Here is a 24,452-nt window from a genome sequence, read left to right on the forward strand (position 1 = left end):
TTCATATTATTTAAATATAATATAATCTGATTAATTTATTCTTTTATGTTCAAACATAAGTTAAAATATAATTATTTCTGATTTTCTACCAATTCATTAACTCTTTCTTCCGAGTTGGACAGGACATTTTGGATGTTAAAAATCGTGCGTATTTGTTCCGTGGTCTTGCCCTTTATCATATTGGCGACAGTCTTGCAGGCTAACTGCATTAAGCCGCCAATATTTAGAAAGTTGGCAACCGTAATTAGCTCGAAAAGAATGCTTTGATCAACCTTAATAAATTCGCTATCCCATTTGGATACCACGTCAGTAGACTCCTCATCCTCCTCTTCAGTGTTTTCACTAAACTCTTTACGATGGAACTCGGCCCATTCAAGAATTTTGGTTAGAATCCCGGATCTCACTTTTGGCAATGGCACAACTTCATCCTCTCCACTGCAACTCTGCAGCATACCCTAAAAAATATACATATAATCAATAAAATAGAATTTTCCTAAAATGGAACTAACCTTAATAGTGCCCGAGCACATGATTAAATCCAAATCTATATTAAAAATGACATTATCAGAGGTCTGCAGCTTGATGAACGGCATTTTTATGAAAAAAAAGAAAAAAAAAATGTTTTTCAACTTCAAATCTGAACTTACGCCTCAGAAATAATTTCTAATTTGTATTATAGAAGTTCAAATTGGGTCAATGTGACAGATATCGTCAAAGTTTGTTTCACGAATCTTACAATGATTTAAAATGTAAAGAAATAAAGTGACACATAAGACAAAGATATGTATGTTAATTAATGTGAATATATAACAATGATATTTGTGAAATGGTAATATTAATCAGAATTTTGTTTTATTTTCCGTTTTAATTAAAAATGAGTAAGAAAAGCTTGTTAACATACAGTACAGTAATTAAATTCATAAATCTTATTTTTTATGTTTTTGTTGTTGATTTATTTTTATGATTAATTTGTATATTCAATTTTTATTTTTCTAAATATATTATTTTGTAATTTTAATCGCAGTTTATCCAACGCAAACGAGGTGGCAAATGGAAAGCCAGGACAAGGCAATTACAATTATGTTTGCCCAATGGTCATCAACAAAACGAGAAGGTGAGTTCCAAACGCAACCTTATTTTTTTATTACTTAATCTTATTTAAAATGTCTGGAAATTAGTGATATAAGTGCTTGGCACGATCAACGAAATATTATGAAGATACAAATCAAGATCAAGAATCTTAAACATTTTAATAATAATAATTAGATTAACACGAAAAGCTATTATTTGCAATCGTCGTACTACATTGCGTATGCTTAATGCGTGTCCAGTGGAAACCTTGAAATGTACTTAAAATTCTAAACACTCGGCATTTTGACACCGATTTTTAATTGTAACAAAGTATGTCGACTTGTTTGGCTTTTGCTCCCTTTCGCACTCTGCTTATGTATGAAGTGTGTGTGAGTGTGTGAGATATGTGGAAATCGGCACAATTGTTACATTTGCTGCATTTGCATTCTGCGGTTTTCTAAATAACTAAATAACTTGCCAACCGCATTTGTTGGGTTTTTTTTTAAACAGACAACACCGTGTCATTTTTATGGCTGCCTCTTGCTCTCTATTCGTCGGTCTTTTACTCTTCTCCCCCCTCATCTTGCTCAAGCACATGGCCCACATCTGAACTCTGGTCAAAGTTTTTAGTTTCTTTAATTTAGATGGCCACCAGTTGAATACCGGGCTGGGAGAAGTTTATGTGCTTTACACGTTGAGCGATTTCAATTAAGTTACCTTTCTACAATCGATCTGCATAAATATTTAAATAAATCAGTCGTACAAGAGAAAACTTCGATAAATATTTGCAGACTTCTATCGAGCTCTAACAATTTCACAAACTGTTTTCTCGGTGAAATTTGCATTTTTCTCCAGCTTAAATCCCGCACTTTTTACACATTGTGCTACGCACTTTTGTTTTCTCTTTGGGATGGACAATAAGTGCCGTCAGCAAGTCTCATAAAAATGTCGAATCGCTTCAAATAAAAGATAAACAAACCGGCAAAAAGGCAACACACTCACACTCTCTCTCTTTACTCGTATGCAAAGCCCAAACACACGACGTTTTCTGTGCCATTGATGTCAAAGCTCAACGCAAACTCACCAAATTTCCCACATTAAGAGCGCATCACTAAAAAGGGAAATTTTCCAGCAATCATAAAGACTGAAATTGTTCGAAAACTACAGTGCAAGAAGATTTCATTAATTTTGTTAATTAATTTCAATTAATTAATTATGAACAAATTGTGTATTTTAAATATTTGAAATCTATAACAAATTGTAGAGATATATAGTTGCCAATTTATACATTCGAGAAGCTTTTAAAAATTTTTTGTTGATTTCAACTCGATAAAATGGTGTTGCAATATCGCATTTTTCTTTTTTGACACACTTTCCTTTAAAGCTCATTGAGAATGTAGGTAAACTTCAAACATGCATAAGAAGTGAAAGGCAAAGGCTATAAGTGCGCATGGCAACATTGATTATACAAAACTAGAAAGGGGGACAAACACACGCAGAAAAACAATAGCTCTGAGTTGTATATTGCGTGTGTATATTTCTTTGTTTTGTTCGGTTTATGTGTACATTTTTAGTACATGCATCGTTGCACTTTATTTCTTTCATTTTCACGCACTTTTTGATGATGAATGTTAAGAACACTTGATTTTGAAGTGAAATACGACACGTCAGCTAAATTATAATTGAATCCAGAGAGTATGAGCTGTATAATTTTGTTTTATTATTTTATTTCCTTTGAAGAGACTCTTAGCTATTAATAGAGTATTCAGATTTCGATTTGCTGTTGGCAAAAGTAATTTCTTGTTGTTTCTATTTTGGCTGTGGCTGCGCACGTAAGCGCAACACAAACTGCATTAAAATGTTGCACACCCTTTGGGGCACACCAAATTGCTGCAACAACTGCTGCAGTAGCAGCAGCAGCAACAATGAGTTGTCAACAACCAACAAAATATAGCAAAATGAAATTTTGCTGCTGATTGTTGTGGCTGCAAGCTCCGCTGTTGCACTTAATAATTATAATTTATGCAAGAGTCAACAATTGCGCAAAAGGAGGCGCCACAAAAGGTGCGTAAAATGTGGGTGCGGCGCGGCAAGTCATACAAAACACAAGCCAAAGTAAATTTGCATAGTTTTAATTCCCCTCTTTCTTAATTGGACCAAAAACGCAGCAACTGCGGCATTTGTATGTCGCTAGCCGTGCGTGAAAACAAACGATGAATTAATGGAGTACACTTATAACATAATTTCAACATGACAGTGGGACTTCGTACTTTGCAATTTTCAATTATTTCAAAACCGTACTATAAAACCGACAAGCAACGATTATTTCAAATATTTGCATTACTGAAAGAGGCAGAACAGAATTCATTTAAATACATTCAGATATCCAATGCGATTGCAAAACTCACTTGGCAAATATGCGACTAAAAAGAGCGCAAAGGGACCGAACGATGAGCCAATCACAGACACTAAATAGAGAGTTGGTAAAGACTAACAAGACAGAAATTTTATATTAATTCATACACAAATAATATACTTTTTTGCTCACCTTGTAAATGCTATATACCATTAATATTCCGGCAATTAAGTGAGGTATGGCGACTGCGAATGCTGCATATTTCCATTCTTTCTCCTCCCCTTTTATGAAAATAGTGAGAGTTATTGCTTCTCTTAAAAAGAAATACTTACAGAATTGGTAAATAAGACTGAGGGTGGTCATTACCAAGCCATGAATCAATGTCCAACATGCAAAAAATTGCGCTTTCTTGGCGAGCGGACAGCAGATGTTGTCAATCCATTTACATGCGCTGCAGATGCACATCTCGCTTCTAATATCTCTGTATTAATTAATAAACCATCTGTTGAATGTAATTTAAACATACGCACGAAATATATATTACTCTGTAGTGCCTACTCCGATTTTGTTGAATTTTGAAATTTAATATTAAAAAATTGAAAAGTGTTTTGCGTCGCTGAAAACTATTAAAGGGTCATATGTTTTTCTTTTTTTCTTACATAAACTGTTCGTTACCGTGTAACTATTCATAAAGTCAGGCGAGTACATGAAAAATCAATAATTCACAATACTAACTCTTCAATTACAACATTTTGCCTCAATTACAAAAGTTACTTTCTAAACTTTTGCGAACGTCAGCAATTCAAAAAGGAAAGCTAAACTAATTATAAAACTAATAACAAATTATACGACAAAATTCAAATTAAAACACCTTTTAATTTGTGTTTAGCTTTATATCCTTTTGGCACAAATTTCAGACTATGTAGTTAAGTCTATAGAAAATATAAATATAATGTAATAATATAAACAAACCTTTTACTTACTATAGTATATTACAATAATTTGCAACCATGGAAAAAATTCTGTATTAGCTTTCTTCATTGGCTAACTGATTAATATTATTTATAGTATTTACATTGCTTAAAATTTTTCATACTCTTGAAGTTATTCCTTTAATACGGTACTATAATATCTGCATCCAATTATTATGAATATGATTTGCATGACTAGAAAACATTGAGCATTTTAAATTACAATTTGCAAGATAAAATTATTAAACACTTACTTGGCAAATATATCGAAATGCCGAAACCGAAAGGAAGAATTGAACTAATAACAATACTCGTCATAAATAGGGATGCCTTAGACTAGAAAAGAATAAAACTTTTAAAGCAAAGTAAAATAGACTTATTCACTTACTTTCTGTATGCTTAATATCATTAAAATTCCAGCAATTATATGAGGAATAGCAATAATAAATCCCACATCAATATTGCACTCTTTCAGTGACACTTATAAAAGAAATATATAAAAATTCCAAAAACCAGTGAAAAATGACTTACGTATAAAAAACACCAATTCAACTGCTAATATAAGAATGCCATGGGCTAAAGTCCAAATCGCAAAGAACCAAATCTTTCGCTTCAACGGCCAACACCATTCATCCAGAAAAGTCAACGATTCACAAATGCACATATTAAGTTTGATATTTACGGACTAGTGAATTGAATATCGAATACATTTTAGTATATTTAGTTGCCTACTTTGATCTCAGTCTTCGTTATACTATTGACCATAACACGTTCATCAGGCATTAGGATGGAATCAAAGTAGTTAAAAGATGGTTTCTGATTGGCAAATGTAGCTCATCCATTTCTTCTTTTGGTCTCATATAAATATTCTGCTAGCTTTTTGATCACAGTTTAGACATCTGGTTCGGTTGTTATATGTCTACATCCAATGATTATAAAAAGTGTGTGCATAACTTAAAATAAAAATGAACATAAATGTAGTTTTGTTCAAGAGAATGACACTTCACTATTTCAAACTTACTTGGCCAAAAGATCGTCATGAAAAAGGTATAGGGAGCGATCGAACTAAAAATAAGGCCTATCAGGAAGAGCTTGTCCATTGACTAGATCAATAAAGAAATTCGTTAGTTAAAAATTCAAAAAATTATGATATGCACTTACTTTTTTAATGCTGATTATCACAGTAATAGCAGCAATCAAGTGAAGGGAGATGATTGCAGTAAGACCATAAATAGGTCCTATTTCTTGAGAATGAAACTTACATTTAATATTGATCGTTGTGATTGGGTAATACTTACTAATAGTATTACGGAAGGCATAAATCAATATGGCACAAAAGACTGTCATTCCTAGAGAAAAAATAGAAAAGAACCAAAGCTTTCGTTCGAATGAACAACACCATTCATCTAGACCTTCGCACTTTTCACAAAGACACATATTGAATGCAATGACTTAAAATTTCAAAACAATAAATTCATCTTTCTAGTGTTTAAATAATGCTTACTGTGATCTACACTTTTGTAAATCTTAATAAGCTTTATATCTTAATAAGGTGAAAGAAATCTTCAAATATTATTGTATCTACATATGTTGTCTTTGCCTTTTATTCAGTTCCATTCAATTGTGTAGTTTAATTTTGAAGCATATAGTTTTCTCGTTATTCTTATTTTATTATTAGTGTAGGATATCAAACGTTCCAAGTCAACACAACTGGGGCTTGTTTCCCCCCTTTCTTGTACATTACGCATATGCCATGTGTGTGTATAATTGTCTGAGTCTCGCAAGTATATCGATCCAACTAATTGAGTTGTTCGAGCAAACAGAAACAAGAGTACGATATCAGTGATGCCCTTCCTGATTAGCTATTTATATGCTCGCATTCACATTCGTTCCATTAATCGTTAAAAGGATTAGAGGCCTCTCTCCCTTGTTCTTGACTTGCTCCAAATTGATAGGCACGCTTTTCGGTCGCAGCTGCTAGTCAAATGTAAGCTTAAGTATTTGTCTAGTCGGCTTTTTTTTATAAAACTTGCATTTAAATCATAGATTAACTAGTTTTCCCAAGAACTCAATTGGTATTACGATTTCCAACAGTGTAACTTATTATTGATAGTTGTATAAGCACATTTGTTTTTCATTTTTGTCAAAGAAATTTGATTTCTTCACATTTTGTAATTTTCTGCTCGCAATTTGTGTTTTGAACTCAATTTCTTCGCGGCCTTCACAATCCATTTGCGAAGCGTCGGAATATTTGCATAGACTCCGGGATAATTGGGTTCAGCGCAACCATTGCCCCACGAAACGATACCAACTAGCTTGCCATTATGAACCAACGGACCACCAGAGTCACCTTGGCAGGCATCCTTTCCCGGGGAAGCGGCACAGATTGTGGCTTTTGTGATGCAGGTGGTGCCATAGACTTCAGCGCATTTGTCGCGTCCGACAATGTTGACACTAACACTTTTCAGATTGAGCGGAGTGTATTCCGTTTCAGTCCGTCCCCAGCCGGAGACAAGAACTGCAGCTCCGTCATTTGGTTCGGACTTTGCCAGTGGAATGGCCTTAACACTGTCACTCATTTCAAGGGGAGAGCTCAGCAAGAGGAGGGCAACATCATTGAGTACTTCAGGATCTGAATACTTTTCATGGACATACTTTGCCGACACATTAAATATCGATCCACCGATGTTGTGGGCATTAGTGCCGACGCGCACCGAAATAGTTCGGGGATCCTTGTGGTCCACACAATGGGCGGCTGTCACGATGATGTTGCTGCTGTAGATGGCTCCACCGCAGAAATGCATAGTATAGCTTTGCAGCGACACTTGCCAAGGTGTCGTCTCTATTGTTGTGTCCAATCCACCAATGATCCGACCATCAGGTCCAATCCTCTTCAATTTCAACCAATTCGGCCATACATTCGTAATATGAGCGTCGACAATAAAGAATAAAGTTGTTGCCGATAGCAGCACTAAGACTTGGCTGAACATGTTTAGCCTCTGTGACATTGTGTGCGCTTAAGCACTGCACCTTTTATATGCAAGCAACTTGGCAATAGTGTCTTTAAATAGTTAACATATTGCCTGCCAGCTTATCGTCCCATTGAAATCCCATTTTCTTTTTAATTAAAAACTTAGTTTAGTAGTTTCCTTTTAAGTACTTCCGCTCGTCAATTACTTTAGATAAGAAAAAGTATTTTTCTTCTAGTTTGAAAAATGTAAAACTTTCATGGTGGTGTAAGAAATATAAATATTGCTATTTTGTTACATATGTATTTATTTAGAAACACTCAAAGCTAGGAAAATTTTTTCAGTGTGTTAAAGAAGTGTAGAGATTCTCCTTATTTAGTTTCTCATACTAAGCAGTACACAACTTGCAAATGAACTTAGTACTAAGAATATCATTGAATTTAAAAGATTCTCCCACTTTTATTTCCTCCTTCGAAAATCAAAAGAAAAACAAATAAAAAGTAAATTTTTTTAGATCCAAAGATTTTATTTTCTGATTTGGTCGCGATCTGAAAAAAAAATTATCCAAGATTCTATGACATATATTATATTTTGGATGTATTAGAATATAAATATACGATATACATAAATACATGTGACTTTTAGTATATTTTACTATTATTCGTTATAATAATTCGATATATTTAAACGCTTACGCCGCATTGTATTCCTTTTTTTTAATTTTGTGAGATATTACAGACCAGCACAATTTACTTGAATTACTCAATGATAATATACTATGTAATTCTCTCACCATAAAATTGCAGTCAATTTAATGCTAGTCCTTGAAAAAATTAAATATAGTTCTCTCACGATTACAAGAAATTAGAATAAAATAAAATAATAAGCAATCAATTAAATGTTAATTTTTACGTTTATTTTTGCAATTTAATTCGTTAATGTCTTTGTTAGCTTAGTTTTTTGGCTTCCTCTTCGATCCAGTTGCGAAGCTCCACGACATCTGTATAGACATTGGGAAGAGTGGGATCATCGCAAGGTTTAGGCGCCAAAACAGCAATGCCCACAAGTTTACCATGGTAAGTCAGTGGGCCACCAGAATCTCTATTGCACCCACCTTTCCAAGGGGAAGCAGCACATATTGTTGCTTTTATAAGCACCATCCTGGTGCACTGCTCGCGATTTACAATGTTCAAATAGACACTTTGAAGATGGAGCGAAATCTTTCCAGTTTCCGTATATCCCCATCCAGAGACAAGCACAGCAGCTCCGTCATTAGGAACCGAGTCTGCCAGTGGAATGGCCTTGACAGCTGGACCCATTTCAAGGGGGCGAACTTAACAAAAGCAGGGCGATGTCATATTCCGTTTTTGCGTTATTTATATTTACATAACGATCATGCACGGTAATCTTGGCAACTTTAATTACCGATCCACCATTGTTAGATGTACTACTGCCAACGCGCACATCAAAAAACTCGGAATCAAGAAGCTTGGAATCGTTATTGTGAACACAGTGTGCGGCTGTTATAATGATGTTTTTGCTATAGATTACGCCACCACAATAATGTCATCCTAGTTTTTGCACCGACACTTGCCAAGGTATTGCCTCTATTGGTGTGTACTTTCCTCCAACGATGCGATTGTTTATTGGTCGTTTTTTTCAATAGAAATTCAGGTCCAATCGGCAAGTGCAATGCGCAACCTAAAGTTGCTACTGAGAGCAAGAGAAATAATGTAGGGAACATTTCTAGTTGTCTTGTGAATACCAAAACCCTCAGCATTTGAGTTTTTATAGAAAAGTTGTATAAGAACAAATTTCAAATAGTTACGAAAGTTTATCAGCTTAAAATTATGCGACTTGTAATAACAAATAATAATTTATTGTTGCACTCAACTGATTATTTTGCTGACGGCTTAAAAGCTTTGTAATTTCTCAGAATCTTTGTATATACCCTAAAAAGGGGGTTTTTGTATCATATACATTTGTGCTCTCTGAGATAAATTTGTTCAATCGAAGACCAAGAAGGATTTGAATAGCAATCCAGTTATGTTAATGGTTGATTATTTGATAAAGACTATGGGGTAATCAATGTGAGTATTTGCATTTTCATCGTTTTTACTATTATCATCCATGTATTAACATATTTATTGTGTCGTATATGTCAGCTTTTACTTAAGTATTTTTTTTTAATTCCATAATTTGAATAGTGGAAAAAAGTTAAATAAATAAATCAACGAGTTAGTCATAGGGATTTTGGATTGTTGAAAACAATATTAATGTTAGTCAACATTAATTTACATAAATTATTATTTTTTTATATTTTCACCTATAATGTTTACGCCGCACTGTGCTAGTTTTTATTATTAAAAATTTATGGAGGCAGGAAATAAACGTACAAGGCAGAAGGAGGCATCTCCGATCTTTAAAATGACCGTATAATCTTTGTAATTCCTGAAAATTTGGTAGTGATCAGATAAAAATTCGAACTTATTAAAGAAATACTTTTGTATGGAAAAAAACGCCTACTTACAAGGGAATTACTATATAAATGTACCAAATATACCATTTCGAATATTTATTTTAGTATTTTGACGGTATATTATTTTGGTATATTTTAAGAATAATGCCGCGCTGTTTTGATTTTATTTAAATAGGTAGCGGATATTCCACATTCAAGTGTGTTCGACTGCGACTTTTTTACATATTTTCCCCAATGATAGAATATAGTTTTCTTATGATTACAAGAAATAAGTCTAAAATAAGATAATCAATTTAATGTTCATTATTACGTTTATTTTTGCAATTTAATTCACAAACGTCTCAAGTTGAGCCTAGTTTTGTGGCTTCATTTTCAATCCATTTGCGAAGCTCCACAACATTTGCATAAACACCAGGATACCCCGGTTCAGCGCATCCATAGCCATAAGAAACAATGCCCACAAGCTCACCTTCATAAACCAATGGGCCACCAGAATCACCACCACAGGAATCTTTTCCAGGGGCAGCAGCACAGATTGTTACTTGTGTAATTCTTTTGTAACCATAAGCCCTGGCGCACTCTTCGCGACTGACAATGTTCACAGACACACTTTTTTAAATGGAGCGAAGCCTCTCCAGTTTCCGTCCATCCCCATCCAGAGACTATAGCTGAAGCTCCGTCATTAGGAACTGACTCTGCCAGTGGAATGGCCTTGACAGTTGGACCCATTTCAAGGGGCGAACTTAGCAAAATTAGTGCGATGTCATATTCCATTAAGTGTGGATTAAGTGTAAAACGATCATGTACGATTGTTTTGGCAACTTTAATCACCGATCCGTCATCGTTAGACGTACTACTGCCAACGCGCACATCAAAAATCTTGGGATCAAGAATATTGGCATTCTTATCGCATACACAGTGGGCGGCTGTTATTATGATGTTTTTTGCTGTAGACGACGCCACCACAGTAATGCCGTCCTAGTTTTAGCAGCAACACTTGCCAAGGTATTGCCTCTATCGGTGTGTCCTTTCCGCCAATGATTCGATTGTTTCCATTTTTCAATAGAAGTTCTGGGTCAACCGGCAAGTGCAATGCGCAACCGAAAGTTGCCACTGAGAGCAGGGCTAATAATGTAAACAACATTTCTAATTGTCTACTGAATACCAAAACCTGCATCATTTGAGTTTTTATAGGAAAGGGAACATGGCGGAAAAATGTCATTAAATTGTTATGAAAGTTTATCAACTCAAAAATATGGGAGATTCAATTAAAAATAAATAATTTATTGACTTGATTACAACTATGTTGCAATCAACTAATTATTTTGCTGACGGCTTCGTAATTTCTCAAAAACTATGTATATACCCTAAAAGGGGGTTTTATATGCAACAAAGTATTATATACATTTGTGTTCTTTAAGATAAATTTGTTCTCTAAGGCCATTTTCAAAGAACCCCAAGGAGGATTCCCCAATGTTTTCCTGCTGCATTTTGCTTTTGCGAAAGGCAATTTAGTTACGTTACCGGTTGATTATTTGATACGGAAAATTACGGAGGTTAACCAGGTCATTTGCAATCATGCCGCGATAATCACCGCGTGCATTTGCATTGTTATCGTTATTGTTATTATTGCTGTGGCTATGATTGTGGTCATGTTTGTGGTTGTGGTTGTCGCTATGCTAGCCACATTTGTCCTCTTGTATTTTGTGGCCATACACTAAATTCCAACCACAGTCGAGCCGCCTAATCAGCATATGCTCTGCGAGTTAATGAAGTGCGGCCCAACAATTAAACAACGCATGAGCTTTGCCTTAAAACCACGCCCCCAAGGGGAAACTGTGACCTTTTGACAATCGCTTTGCCCTTGCCTGATTAAGTGCTTTTGATTCTCTCTCGCTCGTTCTGTTGGTTCGGTTTAAATTTGACAATAATGTCATGGATTAAAGCCAACACAAAATGCAATTAAAATGGCCTAAAAGGTTGGCATCTTTATTGATTAATTGAAACGAATTAAGTGGACAGCTGTGGTTGAATTAATGTGTAAACAACAGCCAGCCAATATTCATACGTTCATCGGGTAGCTGTCAACAAAACGATAGCATTTGGCTTAATTATTTGTAAAAGAACAATCTAAAAGTGTACTTCATCCACTGTCAAGTGTAGATATATTAGCTCCTCAATAAAATGGCGTTGTGTAAATGCTAGAAAGAAAGAACATAACAAATTATGTTGAAATACTTAAGACAATGTCTGCCAAATGAACATATGCTTCTTAAAGCTCTCCAGCAACAGCTCTAAAGGCTCATGCAAGCTTCTTCAGCTTTACAAAAAGTTGTACATAATTACAAGCTTACCTCCCACCAATGAAGACACAATCACTACCAAAGTTGTTAATACTCGCAGCCAATTGCAGCGCTTTTTGCGTTTTATTGGCGCAGACAAATGTTTGAGATGCTCCTCTCCGAATACTGGCAATTTTGTCAGCATCATATTGCGAGTATCTGGAGGCAGGAGCATATCCAATTCTGCCTGTGGTATGCAAATGGGATTCGGTTGCAGCTCAATAGGGATACGCACTTGATTGATCTTTAATTGATCGCGCACTTGCTTAAACGTATACAAAATACTTTCAGCTGGCATAGCATTGTCATTGCACGGCGATCGTATGTATAGAACTGTAAAGTGATGATCGTAGCCTCGGTCGTCATGGAAATCAAAGTAATTCAAAGAGACAGACACCTCGTTAATATTATAGGGCTCAATGCAGCCACAATTTGGGAGAACTACATAGTTGAGTGCTGCATTTGAGCGAATCTTAAAAAGCAGTCTCTTTGCCGTGGGATTTAATATAGTGATGATACGTTTCTGGATGCGATCGTAGGGCGCATAGAATATCATCTTTTGTGGGCTAACACTGATGAGGCCAGCATTCAATTGATTCAAATCCATCTGTGATTTTAACTTTTATGAAAAATATATATTGTAAAATTGTAAAAGTTTTCGACACCTTGCAAAACTCTAAAAAGTACTATGACAGCATTTGAAATGGCTTTGACAACATTTCCATATGCTACTCCGAGGACAATAGCCACCAATTGAATATGTACATGCAGCTGCAACATTTTGCGTGAGCGTCATGAGAGTAATTGGATTGTGTGGCATCAGCATTGAGGCATTAGAAATAGGCTCAAACAATTCAAATTATATGCCAGGCAGTAAGTAAAGGTTGATGCTGTTGATGGTTGCCCACAATTCTATAATATTGACAATTTTTGGAATTTATCGAAATGCACAACAGACTCTCAATTTGATACAGGCAAATATATAGCATAGACATAAAGCATTATTATGGATATTGGTCGTCGCATCGGCTTTCGTCAATTGAAATAGCAACGGCGGACAAAACAATTTTGGGTTGCATGCAACGGCAACCTACGCACCGCATTGGAATGCAACATACATACAGCTGTGACCATTGAAATAGCAGTGCAGACGACCTACACATTTAAAGTTGAAAAATATTATTATAAACACAACTTCGAGACAAAATTTTTTTATAACAGCTTAATATATTTAATTTGCGATAATTAAACATATTTTTCATTTTGGATAATTCAATATTTTTCCGAATGTGGATATTAACATATGAAAATGTCCGTATTATGAAGATCATTGAAATAGCAGTGAAAAAACAAAAATGTAATAAATTTCAAAAAATCTTATAAATAACTTAATCCTTCTAAATTTCGAGTTGAATACGACCTTATAATTTGTTGTGTAGCCTTTATTGGCTATTAGAGCCTCGAAGCTACGTGGCATGGAGTCCACCACGTCCTCGCAACGCTTGCAGGGATTCTGGCCCTATACCTCCTGTACAACTTGTCAAAGGTGTGGCTTAGATGTCGGGGATTTCTTGGCAACATAATGCTTGATGTCCTCCATCAGTTCCCAATCGGATTTAAATCCGGGAACTCTGCTGACATGGCATTACATCAGTTTTTTCATGACCAAACCACTCCGTGACCAGTTGGCCGGTGTGTTTAGGTTTCGTGGCTCTGCTGAAAAGTCCATATTGAAGGCGCATTTCATCCTGAGAATACGTCAGCATGATGTTTCTTAATATATTTTCAAAGATTTCTTGGTCTATGATCTCATCGATCATATTTATAGGTCCCACACCACTGTATGAGAAACATGCCCAGATCATGATTTGAAGACCACCATGGTTAGCGGTCTTAAGGGTATGGTTTAGGTCATTTTAGGTGTTTGGTGGTCAACAGACATATTGTCTTGAACTTTTCTAACAATTAACACCAGTTTAGACGCATTTGTCCAAAGGATATTACGCCATTTGGAAAATGGCCAGTTCAAGTGGCGCTTGGTAAACTCCCACCTCGCTTTGAGATGTCTATAACCAAGTAATTGCACCTTTTCTGGACTTCGGGTATTCAAATTTGTATCCACCAGTCTTCGGCCAATAGCCACTTCACTAATTCCCCAACTCAGCCCTGCTTTAATATCCCTACAGGATGCAAAAGGATTAGTTTAGCTGAAGAGCACTATGCATCGGTCCTCTAAAATTGTGGTTTTTTGTATCACACTACGGTTTTCAGGCTTTGATTTATAATTTATGTCATTGAAAACCATTTTGGTAAAACATTTTAGGCGACACAGAACTTTTTTATACAATTTTGCTCCTTCCTAAGCTCAAGAAAGGACCTCCTCTCTACATTGGACCAGTTAGGTCCTTTACACACTAAAATTAATTTTTTTTTATAGTTATAGTGTATTGTCGTATAAACTACAATAATAAACCAGATTAAACTCACTTTTCATAAAATTAAAAGCAATTTCGGCTTTTTTAGTGAAAGAAAAGAAAAAACTGCTATTCTAATGTTCAGCCCAAAAGTGGTGCACTTGGGTAAAAATATCAAAATTTCAGAAAAACTGATCAAATCTAACGGGGTTTTTGCTGTTTTCTTATCTTTATGCTTCATTTTACAAAAACAATGTGCTAGCGATCAACTAACAAAAAGGAATAACCAAAAAAAACGGTTACATAGTCTTTTCTCTGTCGCACTGCTATTTCAATGGTCACAGCTGTACATATGTTGTTGGCTGCAAATGAAAATGTCACATGCAAAATTGAAATGCAACTCGTGCGAATGTTATCACTTTACTAAATAATCAAGTAGGATTTCAATATGAAATGGAATAATAATTGAAGTTTTTGATGTATTTGCTAAGGAATTGAATACGAATGATATGAAGCTTATACACCTTGCAATAAAAACGCAGCTTTATAAGAGTGATAAAATGAATTTTTGTCATTCATTATACAATATTTTTTTTATTGATTTCCAAAATGATCGTGTTTAGCATTGAAGTGAGTGTGTTGTGTGTTTCCATCTAGCTTTCAGCCATAAGGGCATGCACTAGCTCTGCATAATCGACCAAACCCTGATCGTTGACATGATGCTCCAACAACTCGTCCAATTCGGCTTCAGTCAGACATTCACCACAGTTGGCCAGAATGTATCTTAGCCGGCTCGCTGCTATGTAACCCGTATGCTGCTCATCTAAAAGGCGTAGACCGGCAATAAAATGTTCGGCCTCTGGAGAATCGGAGTCCTCCGACTGAATGCTATTGTAGATGGACATGAACTCGTCAAAGGATATGCGCTCGATGTGCTGTTCATGCAACTGTCGGATGTGCTGACGTATGCTTGCCTCGCTGGGATTGAGGCCCAGGACACGCAGACAATCGCCCAGCTGCGAATGCGCAATTTTAGCATCTCCTCGTTGCGAGTGTTGCAGGAATTCGCGACGCATCCGGTCTCCTGAAAGTTTGTTGGCCATTGTGATGCTGGTCTGATGCTGCTGCTGTTGTTGCCGATTCAATGATGATGGATGGATTGATTGATTGATTGACGACAGCGCGTGATTGTGTGAGTGGGTCTGTGTGTGTTCATGTCTGCAGTTGTGCGTCAAAGTGTGAGCTCATCGGATATGCATTTTCCGCACAGTTACTGGCAAACTGTACAGTCAAAAATTGAATCCAATACTTGTTGGGCATATGTGATTTGGAAAAACAAATTTTTTATTAATTTTGACATGTTAACAGTTAAAAGAACAGAACGACAATACACAAATGTAAACAATTGTGCCAGAAACTCGACGCAGCGCTTACTGGAGATGTAAAAACAGATTAAAGAAAATCTAAAAGATTCTGTTAGTACTTAGTATTTAGTATTCAGTTTCCCTATTTTTAACTTTTTATGTAAAAATGGTTTAAACTACTTGAGCCAATCGGCTAAATGAATGTCTGGATCTGTGACACATTTTAACAGCATTTGCATCAATTTCTACTGCTGCGCTTCATTGATTCCTTGCACAGTTCATGCAATTCGCACTTAACAAAGTTAGTATGGTTCAACAGTTTTATATTTGCACGAATAGTCGGCATTGGAATTCAAGGGAGAATTGTCAGAGAATTTTCTTGATTGGTGAGTAAATTGAGTGCTCTGCAGTTAGGTTGTTGATTAATTCATATGGTACACGAGCTGGTTTTATTTTAATAACCATTTTTAATAAAAATATTTAATTAAATGATGAAAAACTTACACTTACGAACGGGAACTCACATGCCCTGTTCTTCTTGGGGAAAAAAAGATTATTTGATTCAGCGAGTGCAACAGTCAGTCTTCATTTATTGTAAATGAATTTCGACAGTCAGAGTGAAGATGAAAGTGGAATCAGCAGAAGCAGCAGGAGCAGCAATATATCACAATGCAAGAGATATTTGCATTTTAATTCAATATGATTCCCACTGCAAATAATTTGTAATAATGGAATGCGAATAATGTTGGGAGTGAAGCACACATACACTATTCATACATATTATTTATTCAATGCGGTTACTTAATTGACGTATAGCCAATAAAATGAACTTTTTATTAAAGTAACTAATTGAAAATTGCATCAGTACTTTATCATTAAAATATTCCCTTGAGTAGAACTTTCTCTCAATATTTATTTACATGATTTATTATTTGCTTAAGATCAGAAATTTCATAACGGTTTACATTTTTTAGTTAGTTAGTTTTATTGAAAATATAGTATGAAACGGATATTTCACAGTCGACTAAGGATTTTTACTTATTGTACTCAATGGTTACATAAAGTGCAAATATGCAGCCAATTTAATTCTCGTTTGTATTTTAATTTTTGCAATTTAATTCACAACTGTCTCAGTATGCACTTAGTTTTTTGGCTTCGTCTTTAATCCATTTGCGAAGTTCCACAATATTTGTGTAGACACCGGGATGCCTCGGATCGGCGCATCCAAAGCCATAAGAAACAATGCCCACAAGCTTACCCTCATAAACCAATGGTCCACCCGAATCACAAGAGCAAGAATCTTTGCCAGGGGAAGCAGCACAGATTGTTACTTGTGTAAATTGTTTGTCACCATAAGCCATGGCGCACTCCTCGCGGTTTACAATGTTCACATAGACACTTTTTAGATATTTTGCAATCGTTGCGGTCTCTGTTCGCCCCCAGCCAGAGACAAGCACAGCAGCTCCGTCATTAGGAACTGATTCTGCCAGTGGAATGGCCTTGACAGTTGGACCCATTTCGAGGGGCGAACTTAACAAAATCAGGGCGATGTCATACTCCACTGTTGACCTACTTGTATAACTGTCATGCACGGTTATCTTGTCAACTTTAATTACCGATCCACCATTGTTAGACGCACTACTTCCAACGCGCACATCAAAAATCCTTGGATTTTTTTTGTCAACACAATGGGCGGCTGTTATAATAATGTTTTTGCTGTAGATGACGCCACCACAGACATGCGATCCATTGTTTTGCAGCGACACTTGCCAAGGTATTTTCTCTATCGGTGTGTCCTTTCCTCCATAGATGCGTTTTATTGGACCTTTTTTCAATAGAAATTCAGGTCTGATCGGCAAGTGCAATGCGCAACCTAAAGTTGCCACTGAGAGCAAGACAAATAATGTAGGGAACATTTCCAATTGTCTTGTGAATGCCAAAACCCGTAGCATTTGAGTTTTTATAGGAAAGAAACATTGCGAAAAAATGCCATAAAACTGTTTCGTAAGCTTATCAGTTCAAAAATATGCGAGTTTTCATTAAAAAAATAGTTGCATGATTTGATTACAACTGTGTTGTACTCAAGTAATTATTTTGCTGGCGGCTTGAAAGTTTCGTAATATTTAACTACTCTAACAAACGGTTTTAGATGCAACAAAGTAACGCATCAATTTTATGTTTTTTAGATAAAATTGTTCTCTAAGTGAAAGAAAATGTCGAATAGGAAGATTTTCCAATGCTTATTATACTTTAACTGCAACATTCTGCTGTTGAAAAAGGCAATTTAGTTACGTTAATGGTTGAATATATGATACGAAATATGCGATAATTAATATGTCCATTTGCATTGCTTTTACTGTTATCATTGCATCTTATATTGTTTTGCATATTTTAACTTTAACTTTTGGATATTTAAACCCGCTACCCGTAATAGGATATTATAACTTTGTGGCTGTAGGAAGTACATCTCCAACCCCATAAAGTATGTATACTCATGATCAGCGTAAGCGGCCTAGTTGATATTGCCTTGCACTGCACCGTTTTGCTCTTATTCAAAAGTGGTAACGGGTATCTCAAAGTCAAGCTCACTAAATTGTAGCTTTCTTGTTTTTTGGTTTTTCGTGCTCTACTGCAGCTTTCTTACTTATATAATACTCTCACGATTGCTGAAAATAAATAAAAAATAATATGCAGTCAATTTAATGTTCATCTTTACGTTTATTTTTGCAATTGAATTTAAAAATATCTCAGGCTGAGCTTAGAACTTTGGCCTCCTCCTCGATCCATTTTCGAAGCTCCACTACATCTGTATAGATAACGGGTGTACCGGGCTTACCGCAAGGATAAACAGGCCCAAAAGAAACAATGCCCACAAGTTTACCATTGTAAGTCAATGGTCCACCAGAATCTCCACTGCACGCACCTTTCCAAGGGGAAGTAGCACAGATTGTTGCTTTCGTACTTTCTGTATTGTAAGCCCTAGCGCACTCCTCGCGATTTACAATGTTCACATAGACACTTTTTAAATATTTTGCAACGGGTTCGGTCTCTGTTCGTCCCCATCCAGAGACAAGCACAGCAGCTCCGTCATGAGGAACTGATTCTGCCAGTGGAATGGCCTTGACAGTTGGACCCATTTCGAGGAGCGAACTTAACAAAAGCAGGGCGATGTCATATTGAATTTTTGGGTTATTTATATGCATATAACGATCATGAACGATAATCTTGGCAACTTTAATTACCGATCCACCATTGTTAGATTTACTACCAACGCGCACATCAAAAATCCTTGGACTTTCTTTGTAAACACAATGGGCGGCTGTTATAATGATGTTTTTGCTGTAAGTGACACCACCACAGTGATACAGTCCTAGTCTTTGCAGCGACACTTGCCAAGGTATTGTCTCTATCGGTGTGTCCTTTCCTCCAACGATGCGATTGTTGATTGGTCCTTTTTTCAATAGAAATTCTGGGTCAACCGGCAATTGGAATGCGCAACCTAAAGTTGCCACTGAGAGCAGGACTAATAATGTAGGGAACATTTCTAGTTGTCTTGTGAATACCAAAACCCGCAGCATTTGAGTTTTTATAGGAAAGAAACATGGCAGAAAAATGTCATTAAATTGTTATGAAAGTTTATCAGCTCAAAAATATGGGAAATTCAAAATAATAATTTATTGATGTGATTACAACTATGTTGCACTCAACTAATTATTTTGCTGAAGGCTTAAAAGCTTCGTAATTTATCAGAACATATGTTTGGTATATACCCTAAAAGGGGGTTTCCTGCAACAAAGTAACGCATACATTTTTTGTTCTTTCAAATAAATTTCTTCTCTTAGGTGTTTAAAAGAATTGTAAGTTTGATTCTCCAATATTTTTGATGCTTTCTCTGCTACATTCCGCTATTTCGAAAGGCGATTTAATTACGTTATTGATTTATTATTTACAGTCGAGCATTTATATAGTTATATCATTTTTTATTTTGCATATTTCAGCTTTTACTTTCGGATTTTATTGTTAATTTTATAATTTGTCTAGTTGAAAAAAATAAATTACACTTAAAAGATCAAAGAGTTAGTCACAGGGATTTTGGAGGACAACTATAAAGTAGTGCTCAAGTGGCACGAGTATGATCTCAAAATATGTGGTACGGATTCGCATCGATGTGAACTCGTTGGTGGCATCCAGATCGAGGATCACCTGACGAGCCTTCTCCGTTAGCAATTGCATGTGGGCTGCATAATGCACTGACATTGTGTTATCCAAGGTTGATTTGATGGCAATGCCATCGTAATCCACAACAACGATGCCAACAATGTTCTTCATGGTACTAAAGCGCTTCAGCATCTCCTCAACTTCGGCGGACATTGTGAAAGTATTTTGTAAAAAGCGTCACAGGATTGTTTTATAAATAAGTGATTATTAGTCTATTTGTCGAATGTGTTTTTAGTTTAAGTGACTGAATAAATTTTAATGCCCCAAGTAATGACAATTTAAAAACGTAAAATTCAAAGCACTTTATTTTATACAAAAGTTTTAGCTATTTAATCATCAAAGGAAAAATAATATTGAGTTAATAAATTCATTAATAATTTGTAGTTTTTCCATCAACAATACAATAGTATTCCATGACATTACTTAATATATGCTTCATTTATTCGATAGCTATACGCTATTTTGTTTGCCATGTCTATTGTGCACATTTCAATGCAAGTTTCATGCATTGTTGTCGGTAAATAAGCATAAAGTTTATATCAAAAGCCGGATGAACATTTGGATGCTTGGCTGCTGCAGTAAGCTGGAAAACTGTGAAAAGTTTCCCTTTTGTGTCTGTGTGTGACCAAAAACTACGGAAAATTAATTGAATGTTGTTGACTCTTGTTACACAGCTGGCAAACGAGTTGTCCTCGAGTCCAGAAGTCGACTAACGAAAGTCCAGTCCAGTCCGGACTCCGGACTCCGGAGTCTCCGGTTTTCAGTCCTTTGGCATTCGAATTGCAGATGAACTGCCTTTTGCATCAAGTTTTATGCGGAAATTATGGCACTCTTCCGGTCAGAGTCGGCCAACAACTCCCTCCAACTTCTTGTCGGCGCCTCTGTAGTCAGGGGTGTAAAATTGTGCACTTTTCAAAATTAATTAAAAGTCATAAAACTCATAATGAAATTACCCAGCAGTCAGACAGATACACAGACAAAAGCCACTTGCGAGCTGGACAGTCTGACGAAGACAGAGATGGAGACAGTGACGTGGCAAGTGCCACAGGCATTCTGATGTTCAACACATGGTGTTGCAGCAGGAAGTCAGGATGTCAGCTGGAAGGTAAAGATTTTCAGGCGAAAATGTGCAAATTACCAGTTAAGTGAAAGGAAATGCATGTTATAATTAAAGTGAGGGAATGGAAATTCATATTATAATTAAATCAATGTCCAGACTGAAAACCTCAAATGTAATTTGTTATTCAATACCAGAGAATTGTTGCGGAAAATACTATGAGTTATTATCATTTGTATATTTTTGTTGAGCAAATATGGAAACTGTGATAAATGTTGTAAAAGCAAAAGTGTCAGCAAAATGTTGCACAAGTCGCGCAAACTTTATGCAACGGATGTGCAACAGGATGTGTATCTGCTTGCAACCGAAAATATTTACAAATATCCATGTTGTTTCTCCTGATGTTGGCAATTTATGGGAATGTGCAAACATTTGCATTTATTTGTGTGTGTCGCAGCAACAAATTGTTTGCAGATTTACAGATTTTTTTTGTTTCCATTATTATTAAAATTTCATTTTTGTTTTGTTGCTGTATCTAATTTTAAATTTATTGTTTGTATAAATTAACCTGTAGCCCATATTCTTTCAAATATTTGCATGCTTCTCATTTGCTCTCTGATAACCTTTAGTTTAGTTATTTATTATTGCCTCTTTACTTTCCTATATTATTTTTGTTTTTTTATAGTTGTGTGCTTTTACTTACCCATAAAATGATTTAACATATCGTTGATTCGGCTAATTTACATACGTTATTAAATTCTTCCAACTTGACAGCGTATTAAATTAATTATCAATGTATTCTTTTTGTATTATGAAGTTTTAACTTTTGATTAATTGCAGTAATATTTATTTTTTACGCTTATTTCATTGTTCGATAGTCAGGAAATCAATAAAAAGGTTTGTGTAAATACAAGTAATTAAATGTCATTATTAATATGACATGAAATAGGGTATTTAATAGCTGCTGTGCACTTTCTGTTGGTTTTATTGTTTAATGTGCATTAATCAATAACGAATTTAATAACGGGCCATATTTGCTCACAACTGCAAATATTTTATGAATGTTAAATTCGTCGCAAGGTGTTAATGAAATGAGCTTTCGATTGCCAGGGTACCGCAGAAAGATACTCAAAGGACTCAGATATATATTGTGCATATATGGCATCTGGGAAATCAACTGCAAACAGAATTGCAATCCTAACCGAAATGCAAATGAGTTGTATACCCATTAAATGTTAATGCAAAACTTGTTTACACTTTGCAAGTAATTGCAAAATATTCTCTCATCTGCGAGCAGACGCACACACATTGCCAATTAGGAGCAGAGCAGCAGGAGTATCATCTTGGGTAAGGGGTTTTAACCTGGGTTGGGGGAATACTCGTAATTTAATTTAGTATAAATTAAAATTATGATTATGATTGAGCGAATGCCTGGGCGGCACACGTGCGTGCTCAGCTTTTAATTGAATTTTAATTAAATTTTGAACATGCCGTTTGGGCTCGACTTAACACACGCGCAATGCCAACAACACCAAGACCAAGTGCCTTCCTTTGCTTAGCGAGGATAATTACATATAGCCGGCTCACGAATGACGAACAAATCTGTTCAAATCTCTTCGTCTCTCTCCTTTTTGGTATCATCTCTCTGCAATTGGAATTTCAAGATACAGATACACGATACTTACACTCCACATCGGTGCAGAGATTTTTCATTTGCCGCTCGCTTGAGTCGCTTCAGTTTCAAAGTCATAAGCCAAATGCCCGAGGATACAATTTTAAATTAAATATTATAGCGTTGGCTTTATGCAAACACCCCGCAAGGCCTGATAAATGTCCTCCACACACACACAAGCAAATACATTCCCTCGGTATGTGTGTGTGTATGTGTCTACCACATGACACCTTTCGGCTGTTTTGTCGACATTACATCCCCACTTGATTTGGCTTCCGTTCAATTTCAATTCAATTCCGACAAGAATTTCATATATTTTAGATGCTAAGCAATTATTATGTCCTCTTCACCTGAATTGCTGTCCTTTTTCATTTCTCTGGCTGCATTTCCGATTGATTGACAAATAAATATCGCAAATATAAATAAATAGCGTCCACTTATAGCAAAGCACTCGAAAATGCAAGTTGCTTTTAAATTCAACTCAACAGAGCAACAGAAATGTTGACAGCACAACAAGCAGCAAAACATAAAAGCGAAAACCTTGAAAGGATTGTCGCAAAATATGAAACGACTGCCGGATACTCAGTGTGATTAGCGACTATGCGAGCATTTGCTTAAATTGTGGATGAGGCATACCCTATATCAGGGGGTGGCGTACAGGGTATAAAGAACCTTGGCATCACCTTTTTCAATCAACTAAAGAGCAGCTACCCGTGTCCGCCCTCAACTTCAACTCTGTCCCACTTCACTCAATAAGCTGGCATTTTATTTGCATTTTTTTCGTCACTTGCTGTCTGCCTGGCTGCTTGCCCAATTCCCAGCAGTTTGCACAGCTTCTCTCCCTCTCCCCCCTCCATCGCTCTCTCTGTCTCTTTCTCTCTCTTTCGTCAACAGTGTCGAAAACTCGGGCCAAGTTTTTTACACGACAACGTCGGCAAATTCATCATCGTCTCAGCACGCGTCTGTCAAGCGCGCTAAGGATACAATAAATGTCTTTCGTGGTCGCTACGCGCTCAATGTCCTGGCCAGGACTCGCTCGTCTCCCCTCCTCTGACTCACCATCTGCCTGTCTGTCTGCATGACTGCGGTTGAGGCACCCGCTGAGTGAAATACTCTGTCGGATTAATATGCAACAACGTTTTGCAATTTTTTTGTCGCCACTTTTCTTCTTTTTTTCTTTCCTTTTGGTTTATTCATTTGCCTTTGGGCTCCTCCAGTTTGGCTTTCCTACGAACAGCTCCTCTCACTGCTTCTTACCACAATCGTGAGCTCTCTGGCTCAGGTGCACTTTGCGATAACAAATTAAACAACTTTATGCAAGCGACACACAAAAAACACTACAAAATATAAAATAAATGCGTTGAATTTCTGTTTGGCGCACAAACAGAAGTGAAGGCATACTGTGAAGCAGCTTTGTAAATAAAGTCGTTGACTCCTTTTTTTATACTACTTACTTTCAATTTATGCCCAACAACGAAGTCAGAAAAGAACATATTTGTAGATCCCTTATTTTCTTTAAGCACATATAAGCTGTTTGGT

General features: G+C 36.1%; 9 protein-coding genes and 1 pseudogene across 12 annotated transcripts; all 10 read right to left on the reverse strand.

Moving 5' to 3' along the window:
* On the reverse strand, window positions 1-744 carry LOC132783527 (S-phase kinase-associated protein 1-like). Of its 4 annotated transcripts, none has more exons than XM_060788746.1 (3): window positions 648-744; window positions 510-544; window positions 1-455 (listed from the first exon to the last, which is right to left on the reverse strand). In XM_060788746.1, the coding sequence occupies exons 2-3, from the start codon at window positions 528-530 to the stop codon at window positions 72-74; spliced, it is 405 nt and encodes a 134-aa protein (XP_060644729.1). In that variant the 5' UTR covers window positions 531-544; window positions 648-744; the 3' UTR covers window positions 1-71. The 4 variants fall into 4 exon arrangements, with proteins under 4 accessions (XP_060644729.1, XP_060644728.1, XP_060644730.1 ...); XM_060788745.1 differs by having other exon boundaries at window positions 510-572; window positions 648-738; XM_060788747.1 differs by lacking the exon at window positions 510-544 and having other exon boundaries at window positions 648-738.
* A 2,025-nt stretch (window positions 745-2,769) lies between these two features.
* Window positions 2,770-3,908, reverse strand: LOC132783530 (uncharacterized). The gene is made up of 4 exons (XM_060788750.1): window positions 3,760-3,908; window positions 3,620-3,708; window positions 3,480-3,561; window positions 2,770-3,414 (listed from the first exon to the last, which is right to left on the reverse strand). Exons 1-4 carry the CDS (start codon window positions 3,890-3,892, stop codon window positions 3,356-3,358), a joined length of 363 nt encoding a protein of 120 aa, XP_060644733.1. The 5' UTR covers window positions 3,893-3,908; the 3' UTR covers window positions 2,770-3,355.
* Window positions 3,909-6,476: 2,568 nt separating this feature from the next.
* On the reverse strand, window positions 6,477-7,417 carry LOC132783515 (trypsin alpha-3-like). The gene has a single exon (XM_060788715.1). The coding sequence runs from the start codon at window positions 7,404-7,406 to the stop codon at window positions 6,561-6,563; it is 846 nt and encodes a 281-aa protein (XP_060644698.1). The 5' UTR covers window positions 7,407-7,417; the 3' UTR covers window positions 6,477-6,560.
* Window positions 7,418-8,261: 844 nt separating this feature from the next.
* LOC132786098 (trypsin iota-like) lies at window positions 8,262-9,023 on the reverse strand (annotated as a pseudogene).
* A 1,131-nt stretch (window positions 9,024-10,154) lies between these two features.
* Window positions 10,155-11,500, reverse strand: LOC132786101 (trypsin alpha-3-like). The gene is given in 3 exon segments (XM_060792524.1): window positions 10,155-10,454; window positions 10,456-10,824; window positions 11,441-11,500. Coding segments are annotated over 3 exon segments (696 nt in total). The 3' UTR covers window positions 10,155-10,187.
* A 303-nt stretch (window positions 11,501-11,803) lies between these two features.
* LOC132783520 (vesicle-associated membrane protein-associated protein A) lies at window positions 11,804-12,873 on the reverse strand. The gene is made up of 2 exons (XM_060788721.1): window positions 12,201-12,873; window positions 11,804-12,047 (listed from the first exon to the last, which is right to left on the reverse strand). Exons 1-2 carry the CDS (start codon window positions 12,793-12,795, stop codon window positions 11,977-11,979), a joined length of 666 nt encoding a protein of 221 aa, XP_060644704.1. The 5' UTR covers window positions 12,796-12,873; the 3' UTR covers window positions 11,804-11,976.
* A 2,272-nt stretch (window positions 12,874-15,145) lies between these two features.
* LOC132783529 (myosin-2 essential light chain) lies at window positions 15,146-15,998 on the reverse strand. Its single transcript, XM_060788749.1, has one exon. The coding sequence runs from the start codon at window positions 15,703-15,705 to the stop codon at window positions 15,256-15,258; it is 450 nt and encodes a 149-aa protein (XP_060644732.1). The 5' UTR covers window positions 15,706-15,998; the 3' UTR covers window positions 15,146-15,255.
* An 877-nt stretch (window positions 15,999-16,875) lies between these two features.
* LOC132783519 (trypsin delta-like) lies at window positions 16,876-17,888 on the reverse strand. The gene has a single exon (XM_060788720.1). It carries the CDS (start codon window positions 17,880-17,882, stop codon window positions 17,097-17,099), a length of 786 nt encoding a protein of 261 aa, XP_060644703.1. The 5' UTR covers window positions 17,883-17,888; the 3' UTR covers window positions 16,876-17,096.
* Window positions 17,889-18,675: 787 nt separating this feature from the next.
* LOC132783528 (trypsin alpha-like) lies at window positions 18,676-19,508 on the reverse strand. The gene has a single exon (XM_060788748.1). The coding sequence runs from the start codon at window positions 19,506-19,508 to the stop codon at window positions 18,714-18,716; it is 795 nt and encodes a 264-aa protein (XP_060644731.1). The 3' UTR covers window positions 18,676-18,713.
* A 499-nt stretch (window positions 19,509-20,007) lies between these two features.
* Window positions 20,008-20,447, reverse strand: LOC132783531 (dynein light chain roadblock-type 1). The gene has a single exon (XM_060788751.1). The coding sequence runs from the start codon at window positions 20,335-20,337 to the stop codon at window positions 20,044-20,046; it is 294 nt and encodes a 97-aa protein (XP_060644734.1). The 5' UTR covers window positions 20,338-20,447; the 3' UTR covers window positions 20,008-20,043.
* Window positions 20,448-24,452: the final 4,005 nt, after the last annotated feature.

The sequence above is a fragment of the Drosophila nasuta genome, chromosome 2L (genome assembly GCF_023558535.2).
Source record: "Drosophila nasuta strain 15112-1781.00 chromosome 2L, ASM2355853v1, whole genome shotgun sequence".
Lineage (NCBI taxonomy): Eukaryota > Metazoa > Arthropoda > Insecta > Diptera > Drosophilidae > Drosophila > Drosophila nasuta.